The sequence below is a fragment of the Candoia aspera genome, chromosome 1, assembly GCF_035149785.1.
Source record: "Candoia aspera isolate rCanAsp1 chromosome 1, rCanAsp1.hap2, whole genome shotgun sequence".
NCBI lineage: Eukaryota > Metazoa > Chordata > Lepidosauria > Squamata > Boidae > Candoia > Candoia aspera.
In genome coordinates this window covers 101584812-101607735 of record NC_086153.1, presented here as the reverse complement: position 1 = coordinate 101607735, position 22924 = coordinate 101584812, and the positions used below count along the sequence as shown (strand labels likewise).

Genomic DNA, 22924 nt, shown 5'->3' with positions numbered 1-22924 from the left:
TGAAAGAAATGTTTCACTTTTTATTTATAAGTTTTTTTTTAAATCAAAGTAGACAGATACAACCAGATGTTTTTAGAACGAACTGTAAAATGTGGATATTAAAAGAATACAGTACAGGCCATTTATTTTGATTTCATACAAAATGGTTTTGGAATCAAGATGTTGGTTTGGGATGAAATATTAACAAAATGTAGACTGGTTGCACAGTGGTACAATTATACTTACTATATTTATAATAAGTTATTCATAATTATACAAGCACCATAAGGTAAAAGAAACTTAAATAATGTTTTCTTTATGCAGTTGTTAGGTATTGTATGTAAACAGATGTCATTCTGTAAAGGGTAATACAGTAATTTGAACTATTTTCTGAGGATTATAATGCTGTCAGTTTAGCATTAAATATATCTACAGTGCATATGATCACCCATTACTAGGTAACAGGAGTGACTTATGTATGGAAGCAGCCTTTCATGCTTCCAGCTAATGTCTGTGCACTTGCATGTTTGGATAGACGTTCTTTCCACCTTAGATGCTCACCTGGGATACCACTGAACCAAATGGATTCATTTTGTGATGCAAATGATTCATTGAAAATGTTTTGAATTGTAGGATTGACAGTTCTTGCCTTTCCTGATTCAATTTCCCATAAAGCTATGTATTGCACATTTCTTTGTATTGGTAGCATTACGCTCTACACATCTATGAAAAGCGGTTAAGACAGTGGTGCCCTTTTTCAGAAATAATCTTGGCAATTTTAATTAGCTTTTCAGTATGTGGGCAAGTAAAAGCCATTTCTCAGTGTTGCAGTACCGTATGATTGTACCTTGTGAATAATCCTTTTTTCCTTTTTTTTTTTTTTAAATCATGCATTATGTTCTTTAGAAATGTGATGTTGCATTCAGATTTAATTTGGCTAATTCTGTTTTACATGTACAGTAGATATACATACTCTACATACATACATACCTGGAGGCCTTTTTCTGTTTTGCTGAATATTACATTTGTGCAAATAAGAAACCTGAGAAGGAGGAATGGACGTACTCTGATGAGTAAAGGCCATTTGTGTCATTGTTGGGCAGCTGTAACCAGACTTGGTCATTTTCCATGAGGTCAACAACAGCACTACCAGAAGCCTGATCAAGGTATCCTTTCTTGTACTCATCAAAGGTGTACATGATGGGTGAGCCATTTTTGTACAGGCCAACCCAAACATGTGTGCCTTTGACATGAACATGGTAGGCGAAGTAGTAAAGCCCTGGTATCCTGCAGGTGAAGATGCCTGATCGGGTGTCATAGTGCTGTTGTTTGTTGTACAAAATTATATCAAATCTGATAGGAGCAGCAGATGCAGGGTAAGCTTTGGAAAGAATGGCAGTGAAAGCTGACACCGGTCTGCCAGTGAGACCTTGAATTGGACCAGATTTTATAACTGGCACTCCTGCCAGGGCTTGTCCTGGTGGGAGGATTGCTTGTCCAGGAGGACCAGGGGGACCTGGAGGGCCTGGCAATCCAGGCTCCCCAGGGCGGCCTTTGGAACCTGGTGGCCCCGGTGGTCCCATAGGTCCATCTGAACCTTTGGATGAAATTCCAGCTGGACCTGGTAATCCTGGTGCACCTGTGTTCCCTTTGCTGCCAGGGAGTCCTGGAATACCTGAAGGACCAACTGGTCCTCTTGTACCAGGTATTCCAGGTGATCCTCTAGGGCCTTGCTGACCATTGACTCCTGCTGCACCTTTAGGTCCTGATGACCCCATTGGTCCAGGTAAACCAGGTGGCCCAGCAGGGCCTGGATCTCCTTTAGACCCTCCCATACCTGGATAGCCTTTGGAGCCAGGAAGCCCTGGCTCCCCTGGCTTCCCTGCTCTGCCCTCCAATCCTGGCAAGCCTCTTTCTCCTTTAATACCTGCCAATCCTGCTGGACCTGCAGGGCCTCTTTCCCCTTTGAGCCCAGGTTTACCACTTATACCACTGGCACCTCTCAGCCCTTGAGGACCTGTTTCCCCAGAGAGCCCAACTGGTCCAGGTTCTCCAGGGGTACCAGCTGGACCCTGTTCTCCCTTGGCTCCTGGGCTACCAGGGAGTCCTTCAGGCCCCCTACTTCCCTTCATCCCTGGCAATCCAGGTTTCCCAAATCCTGGGAGACCAGAGGGCCCAGTTGAGCCTGGAGGGCCAGGAAGTCCTTTTGCCCCAGGGGTTCCTGGGAGGCCAGGTGATCCACTTGGGCCAGGGAGTCCTTTTCTCGGCACTCCGGGTTTCCCAGAAGGGCCTTGGGGACCTGGAAGGCCAACTGGTCCTGGTAAGCCTGGTAAACCTTTGTCCCCTTTAATACCTGGGTGCCCTGGAAGCCCTCTTTCCCCAGGCCTTCCTATCCCTGCGCGTCCTGGAGGCCCCTGTGGCCCTAGCACACCTTTCTCCCCTGGGCGACCTGGAACCCCATACCCATTTTCTCCCTTTGCCCCTTTAATACCAGGAGTGCCTGGGTCACCTTTTTCTCCAGGCAAGCCTCTTGGTCCTTGGAGTCCTGGCAGCCCTTGCTTCCCAGCCACAGAAATTCCTGCAGGACCAGGGGCCCCAGGGGGACCTCTAGGCCCTGGAAGACCAGCAGGCCCCATGTTTCCTTTTTCACCAGGGAGTCCTCTCTCTCCTGGTCTTCCTGTCAAGCCTGGCGTGCCTGGCTTTCCAACAGCTGAAAGTCCTGGGGGTCCTGGTGGCCCTTGAGGCCCTTGTCTTCCATAGCCTGGTTTTCCTGGTGCTCCTGAAGGGCCTGGGAACCCCCTGGGGCCAGGAGGGCCTGCTGGGCCTTGAGGGCCTTGTTCCCCCCTTGCCTGTGAAACTAAAACAACATTGAGATAGTTAGCATCCTATAGGAATTAAATGGTTCAGAAGGGCAAGTAGACATAACTTCAAACGTTTTACACTTTCCTAACAACTTCTATTAAAAAAAACAGCTATGCCATTTAACAGTTACTGTTATTTCTTATAACAACATGATAGTTTGTGTACATTTCACTGGAAGTCAGTTGGGAAGGGAGGGAGGGAGGGAGGGAGGGAGGAAGGAAGGAAGGAAACTTTTTCCTCCCTCAAGCAGCTTGTTTACATCTGCTGAATAATTTTTTGACCTTGGAAAACAAAGGCACAGTTGCATTAATAGATACCAAAAAAGCTAAATCATGAAGGTTTAATGAAGATTCAATGAAAATAAACTGAAAACATCTCATTGTCTTTGGTGTGCATGAAATTTCAAAATGTCTAGATATGGCAAGCCTGAGAGTTGCTCCCTGTTCATGATTTTAATGGGCTGTTCATATTTTGGAGCCTGCAGTATTTCCTTATAAGAAACAAAATCACAACAGTAAATTTCATCTTTGTGATAGATTGCATAAGACAACATAAATATGTTGGTATGGGACCATTTACAGAATTGTCTGCCAGACATGTTCTGTTCCTTAGATGCTTGATGAGGACATTTCTCTTTGCACTAGAGGCATTTGTAATTAGATTTATTCAAGTAGAGGAGGTGTAGGAACCTGAATCTCTGTTTCTTCTAAACCTGCATGTTGTTGTTTATTCGTTCAGTCGCTTCCGACTCTTCATGACTTCATGGACCAGCCCACGCCAGAGCTTCCTGCCAGTCAAACCTGCATACATTTTCTGATATAAAGAAAGAAGGCAGGTCCCACAAGCTCCTTGATTGTGTGAATGACTGTAATCTCCTTAATTAGAGAAGTTAAATCATAAGAATCCTAGGTAGAACAAGTAAGTGTAGCGGTGTCTCAGGAGAACCTATTGCATGAAAAGATGATCTCTCTTCCCATACCCAGCTCTCCATGATATTTCTACCAGAAGGAAGGAGATGTGGTACAGCCAGAATAAAGACAGGGACAGACTGGCGAATGTGTTGGTTGCCCAAGAATTTCTGGGGCCCAATCCACCATCCTTTCTTTTCCAGCAATAGAAACATTACCCTGCTAAAGGGCAGAGCCAGCCTTATGAGAACAATCCTGTTCAAGTTTACTTGCAAAACTCAGTTCAATGTAAAAGTTTATTTATTATTATTTTTTATTTACTAGATTCATATTCCATCAGGTTGTGTGCATAATGCTCCCTTCTCCTATTTTCCCCACAAGAACCCTGTGAAGTGGGTCAGGCTGAGAGAATAAGTGACCCAAAGTCATATGTCACCTTTCTTGAAAGCGATATTCAGTGAGTTGAACATGATCGTTGTGTTTTAATGCAGCCCCCAACAAGTAATTTATTCTATTATTAAAAACAGGGGGAAAAAATCCAGAACGGACTACTCCTATGTGGTTTTGGGACTGGAGCTACGATATGTTTGTTTAAAGCTTCTAATATTAATGTAGTTCCTTGGTATTTTTTAAACCAGTAGAGGGAGCCACGCAGCCATGTACAAGCCAAAGAAAAAGGAATTTGTGTCTTTTTGTAGAATATACAGAATCTATAAGGACCTTGGACATAAATGCAAACATGATACTTAAAAAAGTATATTTAGAACTGTTAATTAGAAGGCTTCATATCAAGACTGTATTACATTTTTCATAATTTAAACCAGCTTCTCCCAACCAGATGCCTTCCAAATTACTGGACTACTATTCCCAAAATTCATAGTCAGTAGAATTCTGAGGGTTGTCATCTTAACAGACATGGAAAGTTTCAGGTTGGATAGGTGTCACTGAAGCTATGCTTCCTTACACACAACTCCAACTGCTAACAGAAGGAACTAAGCTTAAAATTAAAAAGAACTCTTTATAGTTATTGAAAGCATCTGTTTGGATACCGTGGAAAGCTTTGGGCAGTTCTTTGCCAGAGACCACTCCAGAGTACTAGAATCATGTTTGGCAAACCTAATATAAGGGAGCAGCAATAGCAAACCAAATAAGTACAATGATTTATCTTGTAAAAGTTTGTACAAATCTTAAGCGTTTTGTGTAATCACTTCAGTGTTTAAGTTGGGAACAGCGTAGCCTTACAATTACTGAGACTTGAAAAATCTTCTTTGAACTTACTACAAAATAGCAAAACCACATACACATTTTCCACATCTTTGTCCGTTGGGCATCAGGAAGAGCTGTTCAATTCTTGCTAGTCTCAAATAAACGTTTTTAAAGAGAGAAGTTTACTTTTTTGTGCATTTAGTAAACCTATTTATTCTTATTTAACTTGCATCTAAATATGCCTTGTAAAAATTACGTCCAGGATAATCTCCAGGTACTGCACAAGAAATCCCATGGACCTATGAACATTATAATATGGCTGAGTGTCAATGGTACATTGAACACGTTAAAAAATTTTCCTGGGTCTGCATTAAGTTTTGTAGAAACCTAGCATCTAGAACCTGAAAACTAATTTTAACATCTATTTTACTTGGCTTTCTTGTCCAAAGTATTTGCAGTCTTTGACAAGCTTATTCATTCCTGGGTTAGCTGTATCTTATTCTGGAACAAACTATCTTAGGAGCAAAAGCTAGTCCATATGTTAAAACAATGACCCTGAATGACCTAAGTATACAGTTGAAGCTCCATGAAAATCCTTCTTTGTATAAAAAGGATGGAGGGGGTATTATTCTGTGAATGTTGTTTCAGGATGCGGTAGGATCCAATTCCTGTGTATCAGCCCTGTTCACATAGCTTGGATTGTACAGTGTCTGATGCTTAGGCACTGAAAGTTGGTACCACCTTTAGAAAGGAACTGAATATCTATGTTAATTAGAAACATCCCATGTAACATTAAACTGAAATCTATGCTCCTGTAACTTAATCTGACTAGATCAAGTCCTGCTTTCTCTGACAGACAAGAACAAATCTTTGCCAGCAGAGGAGAAACACAACTCTGTGGGAGGAGTCATTGTTGAACTCTTCCCCATTTGAAGAATGTCGAGGTTTCCTTGTAATTTGTGCTGTGATGAGAGGGAGCTGTAGTGGGGGATCTTCACCCTCACTCCCCATGATATCATGCAATGTTTTTCAAATTTGGCAATTTTAAGTTGTGTTGACTTCAACTCCCAGAATTCCCCAGCCAACACTGGTGTAATGCTTCTCATTCCCCCCTGCCAGTGTGGAAGCAACAGTTCAACAGTTCAGATCAAGCAAGGCATCCTTTCCAACCAAGGATTGTGCATCAATTTCTTAATCATGTGGATTTCAAAGTAGGCTCCTGCCTGACCTCATTAGAAATGCATATGTTTAAACCTTAATATTTCCTTTTAAGCTTTAATTCACTTAAAATGGCAGCAGCTGGAATTCAGTATGGAATTGCAGTTTTAAGAATCTGAAAATATTCTGTTAAACTTAGAAAAAATATAGCTAATTCTTTTATACTTCTACCTCTATTTTAACCTCCTGATAATAACACTTTTGCTATGAACTGCACAGTATACCTTACCTAAGCTAATTTCTGAGCCAAACAAAGAACTGTGAGAACTGTAGAATGGATTGTACAAGTCTTAACTGCAGTGTTAACCTTTATAGCATCCTACAAAGACATCTGAGAATTACAGTTAACTAAAAATCCTTTTAGATATCTCATATTCTGTAATTTCACTACTGGGTATTTCAGAAGAGTTCCTTGTAGGTCTGCCATACTATCTAGAATCCTCCAGACACTACAATTCTTAGTGCCCTCAGTTAACATGGGATAATGACAAGGGAGGATAGACGCTGTAATGCAGCAGTATTCAGAGAGCCACAACTACTCCACCTATGGCGGCGGTGGTGATTCTGATGATGAAGCTATTTGTTTGATTTACACTATTCCTTCCTACTTTGGCTACTCTGGTTGTTAACAAAACTTTGAGAGCCAGTTTGGTGTAGTGATTAAGGCACCAGGTTAGAAACCAGGAGAACGTGAGTTTTAGTCCTGCCTTAGGCACAAAGCCAGCTGGATGGCCTTGGGCCAATCACTTTCTCTCAGCCCTAGGAAGGAGGCAATGGAAAACCACTTCTGAAAAGCCTTGCCAAAAAACCTGCAAGGACTTGTCCAGGCAGTCTCCGAGAATTGGACACGATTGAATGGATTAAAAAAAACCCTTCCTACTCTGGTTGCTAACAAAACTGTAAAAATAGAAATACAAAAAATGAAAAATACAGCTTTTAGCAGATGACATTAGACTGGTCTAAACTTAAAGCATATGTTATCATTTCAAAATCCATCTAACAAATGAATTTCTGCATCAAAGTACCAGTCAGTACATATACTAAAACCTGAAGTTAGAACATTTCCAGAAAAAGTAAAGATTTCGTGTCTGAAATTCCTGTTACTACAGTGAAATGTGGAATTTCAGCATTGCCATAACTTCTCATTAAAGACATTATATTTGCATAAAACTGAATAAAGGACTTGAATTTCCATTTAAAATAAATTCTCTTTGATTCTTTTGTAAATCACTTCCTAAATAGTATTACCTAAATGAATGGAAAGCTAAATCCATTCACGTATTACAGACAGGACAGCAGAGAAGCCTGCATGGTAGGTTGCTGGATATTGCTGATCTCCGGTTTCTGTTAAATCCAGTGAGCTCGGCCAATTATGAGAGATGATAGGACTTGCAATTCACCATCATCTAGAAAGCCGCAGGTTGCCTACCTGATTTTCTAGAACATTGACCACCTTGTGATATCACATTAGATATCCTGTGGGTATCAATGAGCCTATCTTACAGAGGAGAAAACATATATCTTGAACTTTTGCTTAAAGTCTAGTGTTTTGCTAAGAAAATTATCTTATTACCCATTTTGCTGTTAACTGCTCAGAATTCTTTCAGAGTGGAATGGATCACAAAGTCATTGCAACAAATCTCAGAACTAAGTTTTAGAGATGGGTAGTGTTGACGGTATTTTCATGCATTTGTTCCTGCTGGTACATCATTTATATTGCAATTGTTATGTTTCAGGGAAGAATGGAAGTGAAAAAATGTTTTCAGTGTGCATTTCCCATGTTCTGCCTTGAGCCTTTTGAAAGTTAGACCACAAAAGTATAGTTTGGAGAAGGTGTTCTTAAAATCACAACTGGCATGCCTTACCGTGTGGTCTGTGTTGCTTTCCAGTCCTTCGTAACTGCATCAATTGAACTTGTGAGCATAAAACTGAAGGGTGAGTTTTGAAAAACTGCACAATCTAGCCTCTTTGGGATGAACCACTTTAAAATATTTGGTGGCATGTATATTTAAACAGTTTCTTCTTATAATTGAAATCATCTTTCTCATGGAAAGACAGTGCATCAAAGAGGTTTTCCTAATATCCTAGTTTTCTATGTGTGTACCAGAAATGTTTATAGATAGAGTATTCAAACATTTTAATCTCCCATGTGTTATTTCCCTGCAATTATTCGTCAGTATTTAGTTTCACAGTGATAATTTAGATAAGTATCCTAAAGAGAACATGAGTAGTTTATCTTACAAAACCAATATTTTTTGTCCCTCAAAACAACACTTAGGAAATAGTAAGTATCCTGGTTGATACTTACAATCAACATACTTAACAAAAGTATTCATACTTTAAGAAGGAAATATCACTTACCAGGAGTTTTTACACTGAAAGGCAGAAAAGGTGGTCCTTTGATTGGCGTATTTGATTGTTTCTGATATCGTTCAGGATAAAAGCGTTCATCACCCCAGACTATGTTTATGGAAAGCAGCAACAGCAGAAAGGATAGGTATAACTTCATATTCCTAAATCCACTCTTCATTGAAGGAAGTAAAAAAATACTATTTGTGTATATATTTGGAGAATTGAGCTTTGGATTCTTTCTATCCCTACAAAGCTGAAGTAGATACATGCACACACCTCAATGGAACTCAACGGAGTACAGGCTTTAAATATTTTTTTTTAAATGTACGAGTTGCAAGCATTAGAAATCTAGTCACATTTTGTTGCATGTTCAGCATGATATGCAAATATACTAGAAAGAAAAAGGGGAGAAAATTACAAAGCTGCCAGTACTGTCTCCATATAAACCCACTGAAGTTTCCCAAAGCAGGATCTGGCTTCCCCTGTTTCAGAAAGCAAGCACCATTAGGAACTTATGCAGCACGTATGCCTTCTGCACTAACTGTAATCAGAATACCCTCAAGTGTCCTTAATGAGCACACAAAAAACCTCTGTCCCACTTAGAGGTGTTTGGAAGCCAAGCCAGATGGAATTGCAGCATACCAGCATGTTGTAGAATTACAAATGTGCAGTGGAGCAGTCTTGGCTCATGTGTCCTTCTACTACAGGTGTGCAGAGCAGAAGCTGTTATTTCAAGGAGCATCCTGAGTTATTTATACTGTTTGTGCCTTCTGTGATGAAGTTGCACTGTGTGGTAGCTCCACCTTCAAACCAAGAAAATGCTAATTATGGTGGAAAGTTTTCTTGGCCAAACATGTTGTGTCAGGTTGGGTTTCTATTATTATTATTTTGGGTGCCAATCTCCATTCATGAATTTACTTTAATTGTACTAAAACTGAGAACAGGTTAGTAGCTTATCTTCAGAAAGTACCTATGCCTTAAAAATAGAAAACACTAAGGTTTGTTTTGATTGAAATTTCTCCCTCCTCTCCTCTGCAGCAAAAGAAGAAACAAATGGGTAAACTATGCTAGGACTACATTTATTATCTAGGCTTTTTGGAAGATAATCCCTGCAAGTAAAGTTTGATAAAGGTCCACCAATCTGTAAAGACTAGTATGTATTTTCTTTTATGTAGATTTTCTATGCCTAATTCACCCATTTTCATGTTGGTTTCCCCAATTTTTTATAAAAAAGGTTTCTTCTGTTTCTCCATTCTCCTGCTAGTAATTCATTCAAGAGAGGATTTTTTGCATTAAAACTGGAATGTTGCAAGAATTTAGCATTGAACTGTGGGAATATAAGGACTCATTTATCCTATTGAAATAGGCAGTTTCCAGCTTTTTTGTTAGAGGATTTTTTGCTCCATACCTTTTTTTTAAATAGGAAATGACATATTCCATCAAAAAAAGCTCTCCAAGCCCCAAATTCCCAGTCAGTGAAACAAAAGAAACTTAAGCAGAGGTCTGCACTATTAGACTGCATAAAGCATTTGGAAGAGGTACTTCAGAAACTCTGTTGGCGCAAGCGAATCACCCGTTTGAAGCATTAAACTAGCAGTCCCTTCTGAAAGGCTTGTGCAAACTCTTTGAAGCTGTCCCTGGCTGTAGATGCAGGTGCGTGCACGCATAGATAACCCTGACTCTGGGACTGTCAGCGAAGCGGTGTGCATCCTCATACAAATGGAGATGGCAAAGAGCCTGTAAAACAGCCATGCAGCAGGGAGGCTAATGATGAGAGGAGCATCACACTGATGTGTCACAAGCTCTGTACTGACTTGACGATGTATCTGCCCGTTTTGTATGTGTGTCGTGATGTTGCATTCCGTATGAAAGAAGCAGAGCTTGTGTTGTGATGGCATGGTGCTGCTTTTATCATTTTGACAAAAGCGGTGGATCTGGCAGATGCTTCTGCAGTCATGCAAATCTTCCAAAGAAAGTAGATTCTTTAATGCTTTCAGAAAGAAGTGCATGGCTTTGCTAATAGGCTTTGCAAAGCCCCTTTTTCACATGCTGGGCACAGCCCTAACAGTAACTATATCCTACACTGAGGGAGAATGTTTAATGCATATGATGGTGTATCCATGCTTGGCAATACAGCCTCCTTCACTTCAGTGGAGAAAGCAGGCTCACGTTCCTTTGAATGTTTGGTTTTCCATAACTGGATAATATACTCCATGCACCTATAAGGCTGTGTCCCAGACTTGAATGTGTCATGGTGGTATCATTGAAAGCCCTTGTTTTCAGAACATAAAAAGGTATATCCATCTCCGTCCAAGAGGCCTCATGCATGTTGATTGTTCAACTATGAGCCATTTTATAGCAAGCATTTATTTCTCCACAATGTAATCAGATTATGCATTAGCTGTATGTATGTATGTATGTGTTTGTTTGTTTGTTTGTTTGCCACCCATCTCATGTCCATGACTCTGGCTAGCTCACAATTAAAACAGAATAAAGACATTAAAAAACAACAAAAATTCAAAACAACAAAAATGGCATAAAATTACCAGCCAGGAAGACTCATAAATACTCGAACAAGCCATGACACAAGCTCAGCCATGCTGCCGGGCCCCCAAGCTCGATGACAAAGCCAGGGTTTTAAAGCCCTGCAAAAGGCCAGCAGGGTCAGAGCAAGTCTAATTTCTGGGGGGATGATGCTCCAGAGGCGGGCACCACAGCAGAAAAGGGGCTCTCCTCCTGGGTCCCGACAGGTGACACTCTCTCACCTGTTGGGACCCAGAGCATGCCTCTCCTGCCAGGTCTAACAGGACAGGTAGGCACCATTGGGGAGAGACGGTCCCGTAAGCAACCTGGCCCCATGCCATGAAGGGCTTTAAAGGTAACCACCAGCACCTTGAATAGCACTCAGAAGCATACCAGTAGCTGACGCAGCTCGCGAAGCAGAGGTGTCACGTGTGCCAAATGACTAGCACCCATAACAGCCCACACCACTGTGTTTTGCACCAGCTGAAGCCTCCGAATACTCTTCAAGGACAGCTCCATATACAGTAGAGTGTATTGCAGTAGTCCATTCAGGAGGTGTCAGCCCTCCCAGGTAAACAAGACAGGAAACATGACCAGATGAGCTACTTCTACTTTATTGTTAGGCTACAGTACATTAACAGAATCTTGCAAATCTGAAAGTACAAATCTCCCACTGTCCCTTTTTACCACCTGCCAAGTTAGGGCGGATCCTTTCTAACTTTCTTTCTCTGTCCGTTACTCAATTGTGGGCTACTCCCCCTTTTATCTGGTCTTTCCCTAGGCAGCATCTCTTCCCCCCGTCTTCCAAGGTCATTCTCACATTCCATTACAGGACGTGACTAAGGCGTGAGTTCTGAGCAGGGTTCCCTTGGTCCAGGCATGAGCGCAACTGACACACCACACAAGCTGTGCAAAATACGCAATTGATTCAGCCTATGAACAGCACAGGAAGTCTGCTTGCTTTACTTGAAACAGCTTCCTGCTCTGCCTTGTCTGGAAGCCATAATAGCTGTTTTGCTATGGGCTTTAACTCAACTGTAATCTCCATATTCCATTCCCTGTATATTAGGTGCATGGATCCATTTATGAGCGTGAGTGGAGGTGCATTGAAGGATCAAGTCTTTGTTCAGTCATCTTGATCTGTCATTTATCATTTATGATACATTGGGACCACCATATCATAAGTGCAGCAACCACACTCCACACTTGGCCTTTGTACAGTTGTCCACAGCAGCTGAAGGGACTAGCTGTCAGTGCTTCATGTGTTTCTGCTTTTGATTTTCAAAAATTTCTTACAGCATTCTCACAGCAAATAAAACAAAAAAACTAAATAGTTTCTGTGTCCATGCATTTGGTCAAGACAGAAGTACACAGAAGCATGTTGACTTCATTTCTTCCCCTCCTATCCTCAAATGTGTCTTGTGCCTGACATAAATGTAGTTCTTTTGTAGGTTTGTACATGAGTTATGGGGCTATTTGTATTACCTCCTTGCTATTTGTAATAACTGTTTGGTTTAGAAAATGCACTTTCCCCCCTTTTTCTTATGTGAATACTTGACCAAAGATACAGATTCTTTTTTAAAAATCCTAACTTAATGAAGCTAGGTTTAGAAAGCTGGGCAAGATTCTACTCTTAAATAGTCTTTTATTTTTTAATTATGTGAAGGTTAGCCTTTCCCCTGCCCATATTAGTTAGGAAACTCTTAGTATAACCTGATGCCTTCTGGATGTCCTGGATTAAATCTTCTCCAATTCCCAGTAATAGCAGGAAATGGTAAGGATTTGTCCAATATGTTGTCCGAAACATATGGAATGCAGGACATTGGTCCTAAGGAAAACTGGGGCAAAGTGGATGTGATTTTGGAGCTCTCGTGGCTCATGAGACCCATCACAATATGCCACAAGCTTGGGAGCTAAGGAACAAACAACCTCAGGAAGGTGAATAGTACACACGGAATTTCACAGTTCAGAACAGACTGAAGTCCTCAGGACCTCTGATTAAACATAGGAATTGCCAGTTTGAGTGAGCTCAGAATCTGACTCATCCAGTCCTCTGTTTCGCAGTGGCTCACTAGGTAGGACATGAATATGAGCTTACTTTTTTTGTTGTGTTTCTTGGCAACTGTATTCAGAGGGGGAAATGGCCCTCCAATACTACTTTCTTTATTCACAAGTGAGAACAGAATTTCCATTTGTGCAGCAGTATACTTTACTAGCTATTTAAGTAATTTAGAAATCATGTTTTATGATTTTATTTAAATCAGAATTTATTGGCATGTTTTATGAAGTACATGATTTATATTAATTATTTTATCTACACATACAGTATTTCTATCTATGTTCATATATGGTAATTTAAATTTAAATAATTTATATGCTGCTTTTCACTTGGCCATGATATGGTAGCTATACAAAATAGTATGTGACAGAAGAAAATTTTAAAGGTCCCTTAGTTGAACATCGTAATGAGTCAGGTTGAGTAAGTTTGTATGTATGTTTGTATATTTCATTTATCCATGCATCCATTGATCCAGTACTGAAAAGTAACTAATCTCTCTGGGAAATCTGCCTATTCCTAAGGATGCATCTATTATTCCTAAGGATGCATCTCACAACAAAAAAGATGATAAATGTGGTAATTTAATTATTGTAAACAATATGTTTAAGAGGTGTTGAAATATGTCAGAAGCAGAACTGGGGGGAGATTATTTATATCACTGAATATTAACTCAAGTTATGCTTCACGCTATACATGATATGATTATTTTTCCACAGATACTGGAATTTGCAAAGTGGCTTTTTGTTAAAATTGCTAGGAAGCTTTTTAAAATATCCATTACTTAAATACAAGCAGGAGAAATTGGTAAGCACTTGGTGAATTTATTAGCACTTACAAATTCTTCAGGTATGCACATATCTACAAGTAGAAGAATAGAAAGGTCCCTTGAGTCATTTACTGATTCCTTGGGGAACGCCACTTTCATGAATGTTTTTCTTGGCAGACTATAGAGCAGGGTGGTTTGCCATTGTCTTCCCCAGTTGTAATTACCTTTCCCCCAGCGAGCTGGGTACCCGTTTTACCAACCTCGGAAGGATGGAAGGCTAAGTCAACCTGAGCCGGCTACCTGAGAAACCAATTTCCGCTGGGATCGAACTCTGCTGCAATACTGCTGCCTACCACTCTGCGCCACATGAGGCTCCTATACCCACAGTACTATATTGTAAATGTGCACCCACATCCATAGATATTTTATAATATGTGCCAATACATTGGTAATAACTACCAACTTCTCCTACTTATATTTAAGACATTAGATAGTTTTAAAAGCTTCCTAACAATGTTAACCTGCCAACTGTTGTAGGGGGTGTTTAGCAACAGTTTACAGTTACAGTGGTGATGAAAAAGTAACTTTACGAGCCATCCTCACATTTACAACCTTCGCAGGTCTGTAAAGCAAAGGAAAGCTGAAGTAAGATCATAAGCACAGCTGTGGTTTCACTAAGTGACCGCTTCACTTAATGACCAAGTTGCTGGTCCCAATTGTGGTCATTAAATGAAGATTACCTGTACAAACTTCTATATGCTCTGGATAATCACTATCTTTTTGCTAGCCATACCATAGCCATAAGCCCTGATTGGGGATCCCAGCTGTCATAGATGCCATCTCTGAGACAGTTTCCTGCACCCAGCTAATATGGCAGCTTTGTCCTGTGTTGATTAATGCCTTGCATTTATGGATAATGTGAAGCCTATCATGTTATCTCGTTTCTTTAAATTGGAGCTATTGTGCTTTTGCTGAGTGATCATACAGTCCTGTCTAGTTATATTGGTATCAGCTCTAGCATATTGATGTCTCTTTTGATTAGCCTTTTAGAACGCCCCACAAGGCTGCAATCCTGAGGATGAATTCAAAATTTAGTACTTCAGTGGGGTTTCTGAAAAAGAACTGCACTGCAACATTACCCTATTAAAGTAGGTATAATTATTTATATCCTATGTACATAGCACATAGCAAACATCAGCATTTCCTTGCAATTATTCCCTTAGTCATTCAACAATGAAAGAGAGGCTTGTTTATTTTGGCATTAGATGCATAACTTGAGTGGTCATTTAGGGCGATTCCTTACCATAGCACTTTAGTTAGTGTAAGGATATTCTTATTTTATCCAGCCAAGTTCTAATAGCATCGCTGTTTTTCTGGAATCTGTTTACCTGCAACCAGTTACGATGCTGAGGCTTTAGTTAAAATAATGTATGCACTATAATTCTTTATTTAAAAAGTGACATAGTGTCCTGAGTTTCCTAAATAGACACAGAAATGCTTAATTAAAATATATATTTTTATGAGTTTCTGTGAATAAAAGAGCTGGTGGGTTTAACCATGGGTAGGCAGGTTCTTTTAGATGTTGGTTCTTCCTGTGATGCCAGTCATAAGCTGAAATACGATGTACCAAGGAGTAGCTCTGCTTCTGGAATAAGGAAGATTACCTCAGCAGGACCGCTGCTTTATTGGGCCCAGTTCTGCTCTGCTGCTTTCCCAAGTTTTGAAAACCATTGCTGCAAACCATTTAACTGTTTTTAAAGCTTAAGAAAGTGGCTGAGAATACATAGAGGCCCTGTAATTAGAAAGCCCTTTATTTTTTTAGAAAAAGAGGAAAAATTAAATTCTCAATCTATTACAAGGCTCTTCGGCTTTCAAAGTCAATTCCTGTTGACTAGTGTTTCCCCTTAAACTGAGGCTAAGAAATCAGATATTCTCTTTCCTGTAGCTACTTCATAAAAAGAGATTGCAATACCATAAGTACCTAATAAAGTATTTGATCATAAGGTCATCATATCTGGCTGGCTGGGGAATTCTGGGAGTTGAAGTCCACACATCTTAAAGTTGCCAAGGTTGAGAAACACTGTCTTAGAGAGTATGAAGCCTTGAAATTGACCAGCCTGTATTTGGCTCAAGGCATGTGACTGAAAGGACTCGGGTCTTGTAATTTGGTAGCTTGCATGGGGGGAATTCCTTTCCCAGTGGCTGCTGCCACCAGGGAAGCCTGAGTCCTCACTTCCTCTTCTCGTATTATGTACTTGGGGTAGCTCACAGCTCTCACACAGATCCCCACAGCTATACCCCGTTCTCAAACTCTAGCTCTTCAGGAACACTTATCCACTGGCTACGTCTTGGCTGCACAAATCCAGATCACTAGATGGCAGCCAAGGGATGCAAAAACCCTTTTTTGCTGTCTAGTGGTCATTAGTGCAGACAATTCACCAAGTGACCCATAGACCATCATCTTAAATCAATCAGTTGATGGGACAACAGAAAAAAAAAGACAAATCTTGTGGTACATAACCACAGTATTGTGGATTATTACCTTTCTTCTGGTACTTCCATTTCTCTTTCTATCTGGACACAATTGAGATTGAGGAAGAGCACGATCTGTTAGAACCCTTTGTTTCTCTCTCATACAAGGCGCAAAGAAGGGGAGTGGAAGATAGAGATTTGCTGAAACTGTCTTTTCCAGAAAGAAGGGGTTATTATGTATGGGAGGTTTCCTGAAGAGAAGTCGGAGTTTCTGAGGGGGGCAGTTGGGCTGTTCGATTTCTGTAAAAAAAAAGCTCTGTGCGCATTGTGGGGACATGTAAATGCTTTGGTCTATTTTGAAGTGGGATAAAGGTTTAAGAATATCTGTTTGGATTGTTTTTAGGGTTTGGCTGATTTCATTTATTTTTAATGATTTGGATTAAGATTACTAAGGTATATAAAATGGTTTTGGGTTTGATATGATTTAAGATTATTAAAATTGTTGTATTGAGTATAACGGCAGACAATTTATATGCTTTTTAGTTTGATCTTTATTATATTAGACAGGAATGTGTAGAATAGTTGTAGGAAGGAAATAATTAAATAAATGTTATCCTTGAGGGGGTAGTTGATTAGGAGGTGTGTGAGTGTGTGTGTGTGTATTCTTTTAATCTAAGGGAATGGAACAACTGGATTTAGTTATTTTTATAATGTGCCAATGAAATGATTTATAGAAATAATGTGATTTTGGTTTAATATAGAGTGAGGGATTGATTATGGAAAATTGTTGTATATCCTGGCTGTTAAAAGTCAGAAGTCACCTCTTTTTGTAACTCTAAAAAAAAAATTCTCTTGTGTTTTCATACTTCTTTAGTTTTTTTTTCTTTTTCTTTGTAGTTTTTTCTTTTTCTGTAGCTTTTATCTTTGTCTGAAACTTAATAAAATTCTTTTAAAAAAAGAAAGTAACTGCCTTTTCCAGCATAAGAAGACAGACTCCTTTGAGTCACATAATAATTAATATCAGAAAGAGTCTGTCCCTTGAAAAACAAATGGTCAAATAGATTGACTTTTTTTTAAGTGAATAAGCTGATAGTGAATGTTAACTTTTCTCTTACCCTTAAATATCCTAATTTACTTCCCTAGTTTTATTTCTGTCACTGAAATCCATGTGCATACATCCAAGTGGTAAAATAAGTATTGGGTTATTTGGGTTTATGACTGCTCTGATCCACAAACAAAAAATAGCTTTCTCCCCCTTATTCCTAAACGAGGATCTTGCTTTCCTTCAGCGTGTGTTCTCCAGTGACATCCTGAGTAGAAGGTATAGGAAAGGTCATGGCTAAATCCAGTCTCCTTGGAGGTAAAAAGGTTCAAGGTATTTCCTCAAAAACCACATAATTAAGAGAAATCTTCCATCACTGTTGCAGAGCTATTTCGCAAAGTACACTTTTTCAGCAGGTAGCAACATTCATGAATAGGAGCATTCATTTATTTCAACCTTGTCCCCAGCAAACATCTGATTCATGAAGGAGAACACCCCATGTGTAAACAGGTGCTCAGGTATTTAACAAAATGTTTTTAGCCCTTTTCTTTTGTAGCATAATAATTCAGTGTTTGAATGTGTTTTTTTTAATAGGATAGATTCTGAATGTCTGTGTATTTTTAAAAGCAGGATCAGTGTTTATGCTCTGTATCTGCCTCCTATCTTCCCAAGAACTCCCTTGTATTTTAGAAAATCCGTTTCCCCGTTAAAATCATAATCATGTTACATTTTGAAAGATGGGTGGATACACATTTTTTTTTTGCATCTGTATTTATGAGAATGAATGTAACCAAAGGGTTTGACATCTGAAGCAGTTAATTCATGGCTTCTGCCTGATGAGCTTCAAGCACTGATTTATTTCATTGCATTTTCAATCTGTCTGAAGCCTCTTAAGATGAATACCTGATCAGGATGCAGTACTGTTCTCAGTGGAGCTATGGCTTCTAAATAAGTAGAGATACAGCAGTGATAACCCACAAAATAAATATTGGAAGACCATCTTTATGCCTTTTTATTACATGAAAAATTTCATTGCCAAACAGTCTCTTCCAGAAATGTCTGTAAAGAACCTTACATGAACTACTTTTCAGACATATACTTAAAGCTCTTTGTAAGATGGAGGCAAAAGGGGTTGCATTCCTAACGGAGTAAACTTTTCATTTTCACTCTGTAATTTTCACTCTGTAGCCTATGCTGACATGCACAAAATGATAAGCATTTTTGATACTAGCATTTCCACTTTTAAGATAGGCATTTGGGTAACATCCTTGTATATCCCTAACTGCTATCTTACAGGTGGTAAATTAAAACTGCATCCCTGTTTCTTTAAATAACTTAATGAGATACTAATATTGTTCCTTTTTATTTGTGGCCAACATAATGGAGCTTCTCAGTTCTACTGTTGTTGTGCCTGACATTTTAGTGTCATTTTAACAACTCTACAAATTGTTTGTATTATTTGTCACATTTACATTTCAGTTGTCTTTTCCCTAAGGGAAGGATTCAGGCTTAAAATTCCTTATCTTTGTTGAATGTGACTTTTTTCTTTCCAACATTTGTATAATGGATATTCAGAAATTGTGATATTTGGCACAGAAGACCATTATGTAAACAAAAATTGAAAAATCAATAAATAATGAAATATGGGAGGAATAATATTCTCACCAGTGTAATCGAAGAACATGGCAGTTGTTGAAACCTTGTAAGGAATGAGTGGAAAGTAGTTGAACTACTTAACTACAGTAGGTCATTATAATGATTATACCTTTTCTGCTCATATGCATTGTACCAAAACTTTTTTTACAAAAAAGTAATGCCACAACTCTTAATGTGTAAAGAGTTGTGACATTAATGGATACTTCCATTAATAGATACTTCCATGTGGCTTTCTTGGTGTTAGTATGGAAATTTTTTGCCATTGATTTCTTGATATAAGGTTTTTCAACTTCCCAGTCTAACCTACAGTCCTGGTATTCCCTGGAGTTCTCCCATTTAAGATTCGCTGTAATGTCAGACTTCAGGTCAGGCATGGCTACAAATCTGTTTTTCCAGAAATTTAATTCTGCATTCAGGAATTAGCTAACAGTAGAAACCTAAAGGTCTTAATACTACTAGATGACCTGCTTTATTGTAGAGAAGAAAAAAATCATATACATATGTATATGCAGAAGATTAGCATAGTGCAGAACACAAAAATCAAGCTTTATCTATCTTTTAACCCCACAGCTTAGTCTCAAGCTTTTTCCTCCTGCCCTTTCAAGTCAATACAATCATAGCCATTCTTTTCCAACTTTGAGATTAGAATGTACGTGTTCCGTGTTTACAAAACAGCATTGTCTGGTCTGAACAGTACTGGTTCCCACCACACCAACTTCAGCCTTTACATGCTGAAGTATGGGCGGACATATTATATTATATACAAATTAACATTGTCATTCAGAACTTACGTGTTCATTGGCAACTGGGAAATTAGTTTTTTTACTGTGTTCAACTGTTCTTACTATTAGCCTTTCCCAACCTGATACCCTCCAGATGTGTTGGGACTAGTTTTGAGAGAAATTACCAGAATTAGGAAGTGTGATTTAAGTGTTTGTAAACCTCCATTGTATACACATACTTGAATAAGAAATAATGTTTTCTTTGGATCTATTCAATTACCTTTCTCCATCTATTTTTTTTTTAACTTTAAATGAACTACAAAATGTTTTGAATTGGTTCAGTTTTGCACAGGCAAATCCTTGCTTCCAATTCCGTATTATCATATCTTCCACTAAATCTCAGTATTTTCCCTCTTTCCCTTCGATTTCCATGTAGTCCATCAAAAGTGGAAAGAACATGGAAAATGCAAGTACAGGATTAGCTTTTCTTCTAGCTTGTCTAGCCAGAAGTGGACTTTCTCACCATAGTGGTTGTCCTCCCCTTATGAAGCTGTCAAGAAGTGGTAGAAGTGCAGTGGAAATATGTGTGCCATACTTTATTTACATATCAACACTTGGCATTGACGTACTATGTTTAAAAGCTTATGAAAAACTGCTCACACTATTATTATATCACTGGTATTTGAAAATCAGGTTAAATTTATTTCTGTTACTGTATTTATTTACTTTGCTAAAAGTTTTTTTTTTAAGTTAAGCTAAGTTAAGCTAAAAATGACAATATTTTTTGAACAGAACACTGGTATTTTGCCAGAAACTGACTTAGGCTTTTTTCAGTGCATCCCGGGGTGCCATTCAACATGAAGATGCATGTTTGTGTTTAGCAGAACATACTCATTTGCAAGAGAAAAAATTTTACCAGTTATTGGCTGCAAACAAACATGTCACCATTAGAATGCCATTGCTTATTTTTCATCTGTATCTGCCCGAATTTGGGTCTGTACTTTATATTATTTTGATAGATTTTAGTCTTGCAAGAATGATTTCTCGGAGTACGTAGTTGATAACCTACAACAGTTATATTCAATATTCCTGGGGAAGTCAGGAATAATATAATTAATCAGTACAAGGGGATGGAGAATGAACCTGAGCAGCCTCAGATGTGTACTTCCTTTTTTGTATCTATGTGAGACCAAAAAGGTCATCCAAAGCTTGTGCAGCAGTAAACAGACTACAGGTAGTCTTCCCAATAGTCACAATTGGGACCAGAATTTCACTTGCTAAGTGAAGTAGTTATTAAGTGAATCCGACCTTTTTTGTGGTGGTGGTGAAGCAAATCACCACAGGCGTTAAGCGAACTACATGGTCGTTAAGTGAATCACACAGTTCCCATTGATTTTGCTTGCCAGAAGCCAGCCAGGAAGGTCAAAAATGGCAAACATGTGACCACAGGATGCTGCAATGGTCATAAATGAGAACTGGTTACCAAGCACCCAAATCGTGAGCCCGTGACTGGGTGGACGCTGCAACGGTTGTAAGTGTGAGGACCGGTCATAAGGTTTTTTTTCCAGCACCATCATAAGTCCAAACTGTCACTAAATGAATGGCTGTTAAGCGAGGACTACCTGTAGTTCTACTAAATAAAAAATAAATAATAGCTGTATTTATTTATTTATTTATTTATCTATCTATCTATCAGATTTGTCACTGCCCATCTCCTCCGACCAGAGGGACTCTGGGCGGTTTACAATATAAAACAATAAATATATAATAAAATTTCAATATAAAATATACTATAAAACAATTTCACAAGTGTGAAATTTTCCTAGTGTAGATAATAATTTCCCAGAAGCAGTTTGCGATTGATGCCCAATTCTACGGTGTGGTGAAAAGCAATGAAAAATTCTGTACCCAAGACTCAGTTTTGGCAGACTGGACGTAGTTCAGATGCTAGTCATGGGAAAATGATATTTACTCCCATAAAATAGAAGCTAATGGACTTACTTCCTCAATTGTAATTACCACCTGAGTGTTGTCATGGGGTAAGGAATATAGGATTAAAAGTCTGTTTTGTGATGTTTGAAATCATTTGTGGAACCTTAGCTGCATAGTTCGGAGGTAAACTTGATCACTTCCAAAAGTTGTAAAAAGGATTATGTCTATGTCCCTTTTCCTTATTCTTTGAATCTTCGAAATAGTATCTTAATAGATGTCAGAAGATATAGGCCATGGCCTAAGGCAGTGTTTCTTAAACTTTTTCCTCTCAGGACCCCTTCCTACTTTTAAAAATTATGGAGGACCCCAAGAGAGCTTTTGTTTGTAGGGGTTATATTTATTAATATTTACCATATTAAAAATTAAAATTGATACATTTGTAGAATATTTATTTATTGAATCATGTAAAACTAGCAATATTAAACCCATGAGATGTTAATATAAATAAAATATTTTTCATGAAAAAACTATATTTTTTAACAAACAAATAATAATGAGAAGAGTGACTTTGTTTTAAATTTTTGCAAGCATCTTCAATATCTGGCAGTTCTGATTTCGCAGACCCCAGAGAAGGTCTTGGGGGACTCCCAGGGGTCCTTAGACCACACTTTAAGAAACACTGCTCCAAGGGGACATGGTGCAGAACTATGCTCAACTTGCATAGCTGAATTTGGACAGGGTTCAGTCTTGCATTGAGTTTCAACAACAAAAGATGAAAACTGGAAGTTTCAAACTCTCTTTTGCAATGTGAGGAAAGTAATACAGACTTTTAAAAGGTACTTACTATTCACTACAATAATATGTGTCATCCCTTCCTCATAACAGTTGAATGTGTGGGATAAAAACATTCAGTTTCTTAGGTGAAAGGAAAATAAAGTTTCAGACACCACAGAGCAAGGCATTTTGTAGTATTTCACCTCAGAAATGATTTTTCTATCTTTCCTGTCCTCCATTCAGTCATACAGTTGTTTTCTTCCATGAGTTCTCACCAAATTTCAGTGGAAATATATATGTAGGAAGTAAGCTCTTGAGCGCTTCCCTAGGTTGTGAAAAGAATGATGTCTATGTCCCTTTTCCTGTCCTTTGTGATAAATGTAGCTACATTACATTCTCTTTAGACATTATCAGGAGATGAAACAAACTTGAAATCCTTCTTGTTGCTTTTCA

General features: G+C 38.8%; 2 protein-coding genes across 4 annotated transcripts in view; one reads left to right on the top strand and one right to left on the bottom strand.

The window, feature by feature from the left end:
• Nucleotides 1-22924, top strand: part of NT5DC1 (5'-nucleotidase domain containing 1) — a 103222-nt gene that overhangs the window by 12503 nt on the left and 67795 nt on the right. The gene's annotated exons all lie outside the window — the stretch shown is intronic.
• On the bottom strand, nt 999-8703 carry COL10A1 (collagen type X alpha 1 chain). Its single transcript, XM_063290909.1, has 2 exons — nt 8535-8703; nt 999-2836 (listed from the first exon to the last, which is right to left on the bottom strand). Exons 1-2 carry the CDS (start codon nt 8701-8703, stop codon nt 999-1001), a joined length of 2007 nt encoding a protein of 668 aa, XP_063146979.1.

Bases quoted from the DNA above. Each gene is read 5' to 3' on its own strand.
- COL10A1 (XM_063290909.1), bottom strand. From the start codon at position 8,703: ATGAAGAGTGGATTTAGGAATATGAAGTTATACCTATCCTTTCTGCTG. The intron at 2,837-8,534 runs GTAAGTGATATT...ATGTTGTTTTAG, and splicing joins TTTCAGTGTAAAAACTCCTG to TTTCACAGGCAAGGGGGGAA.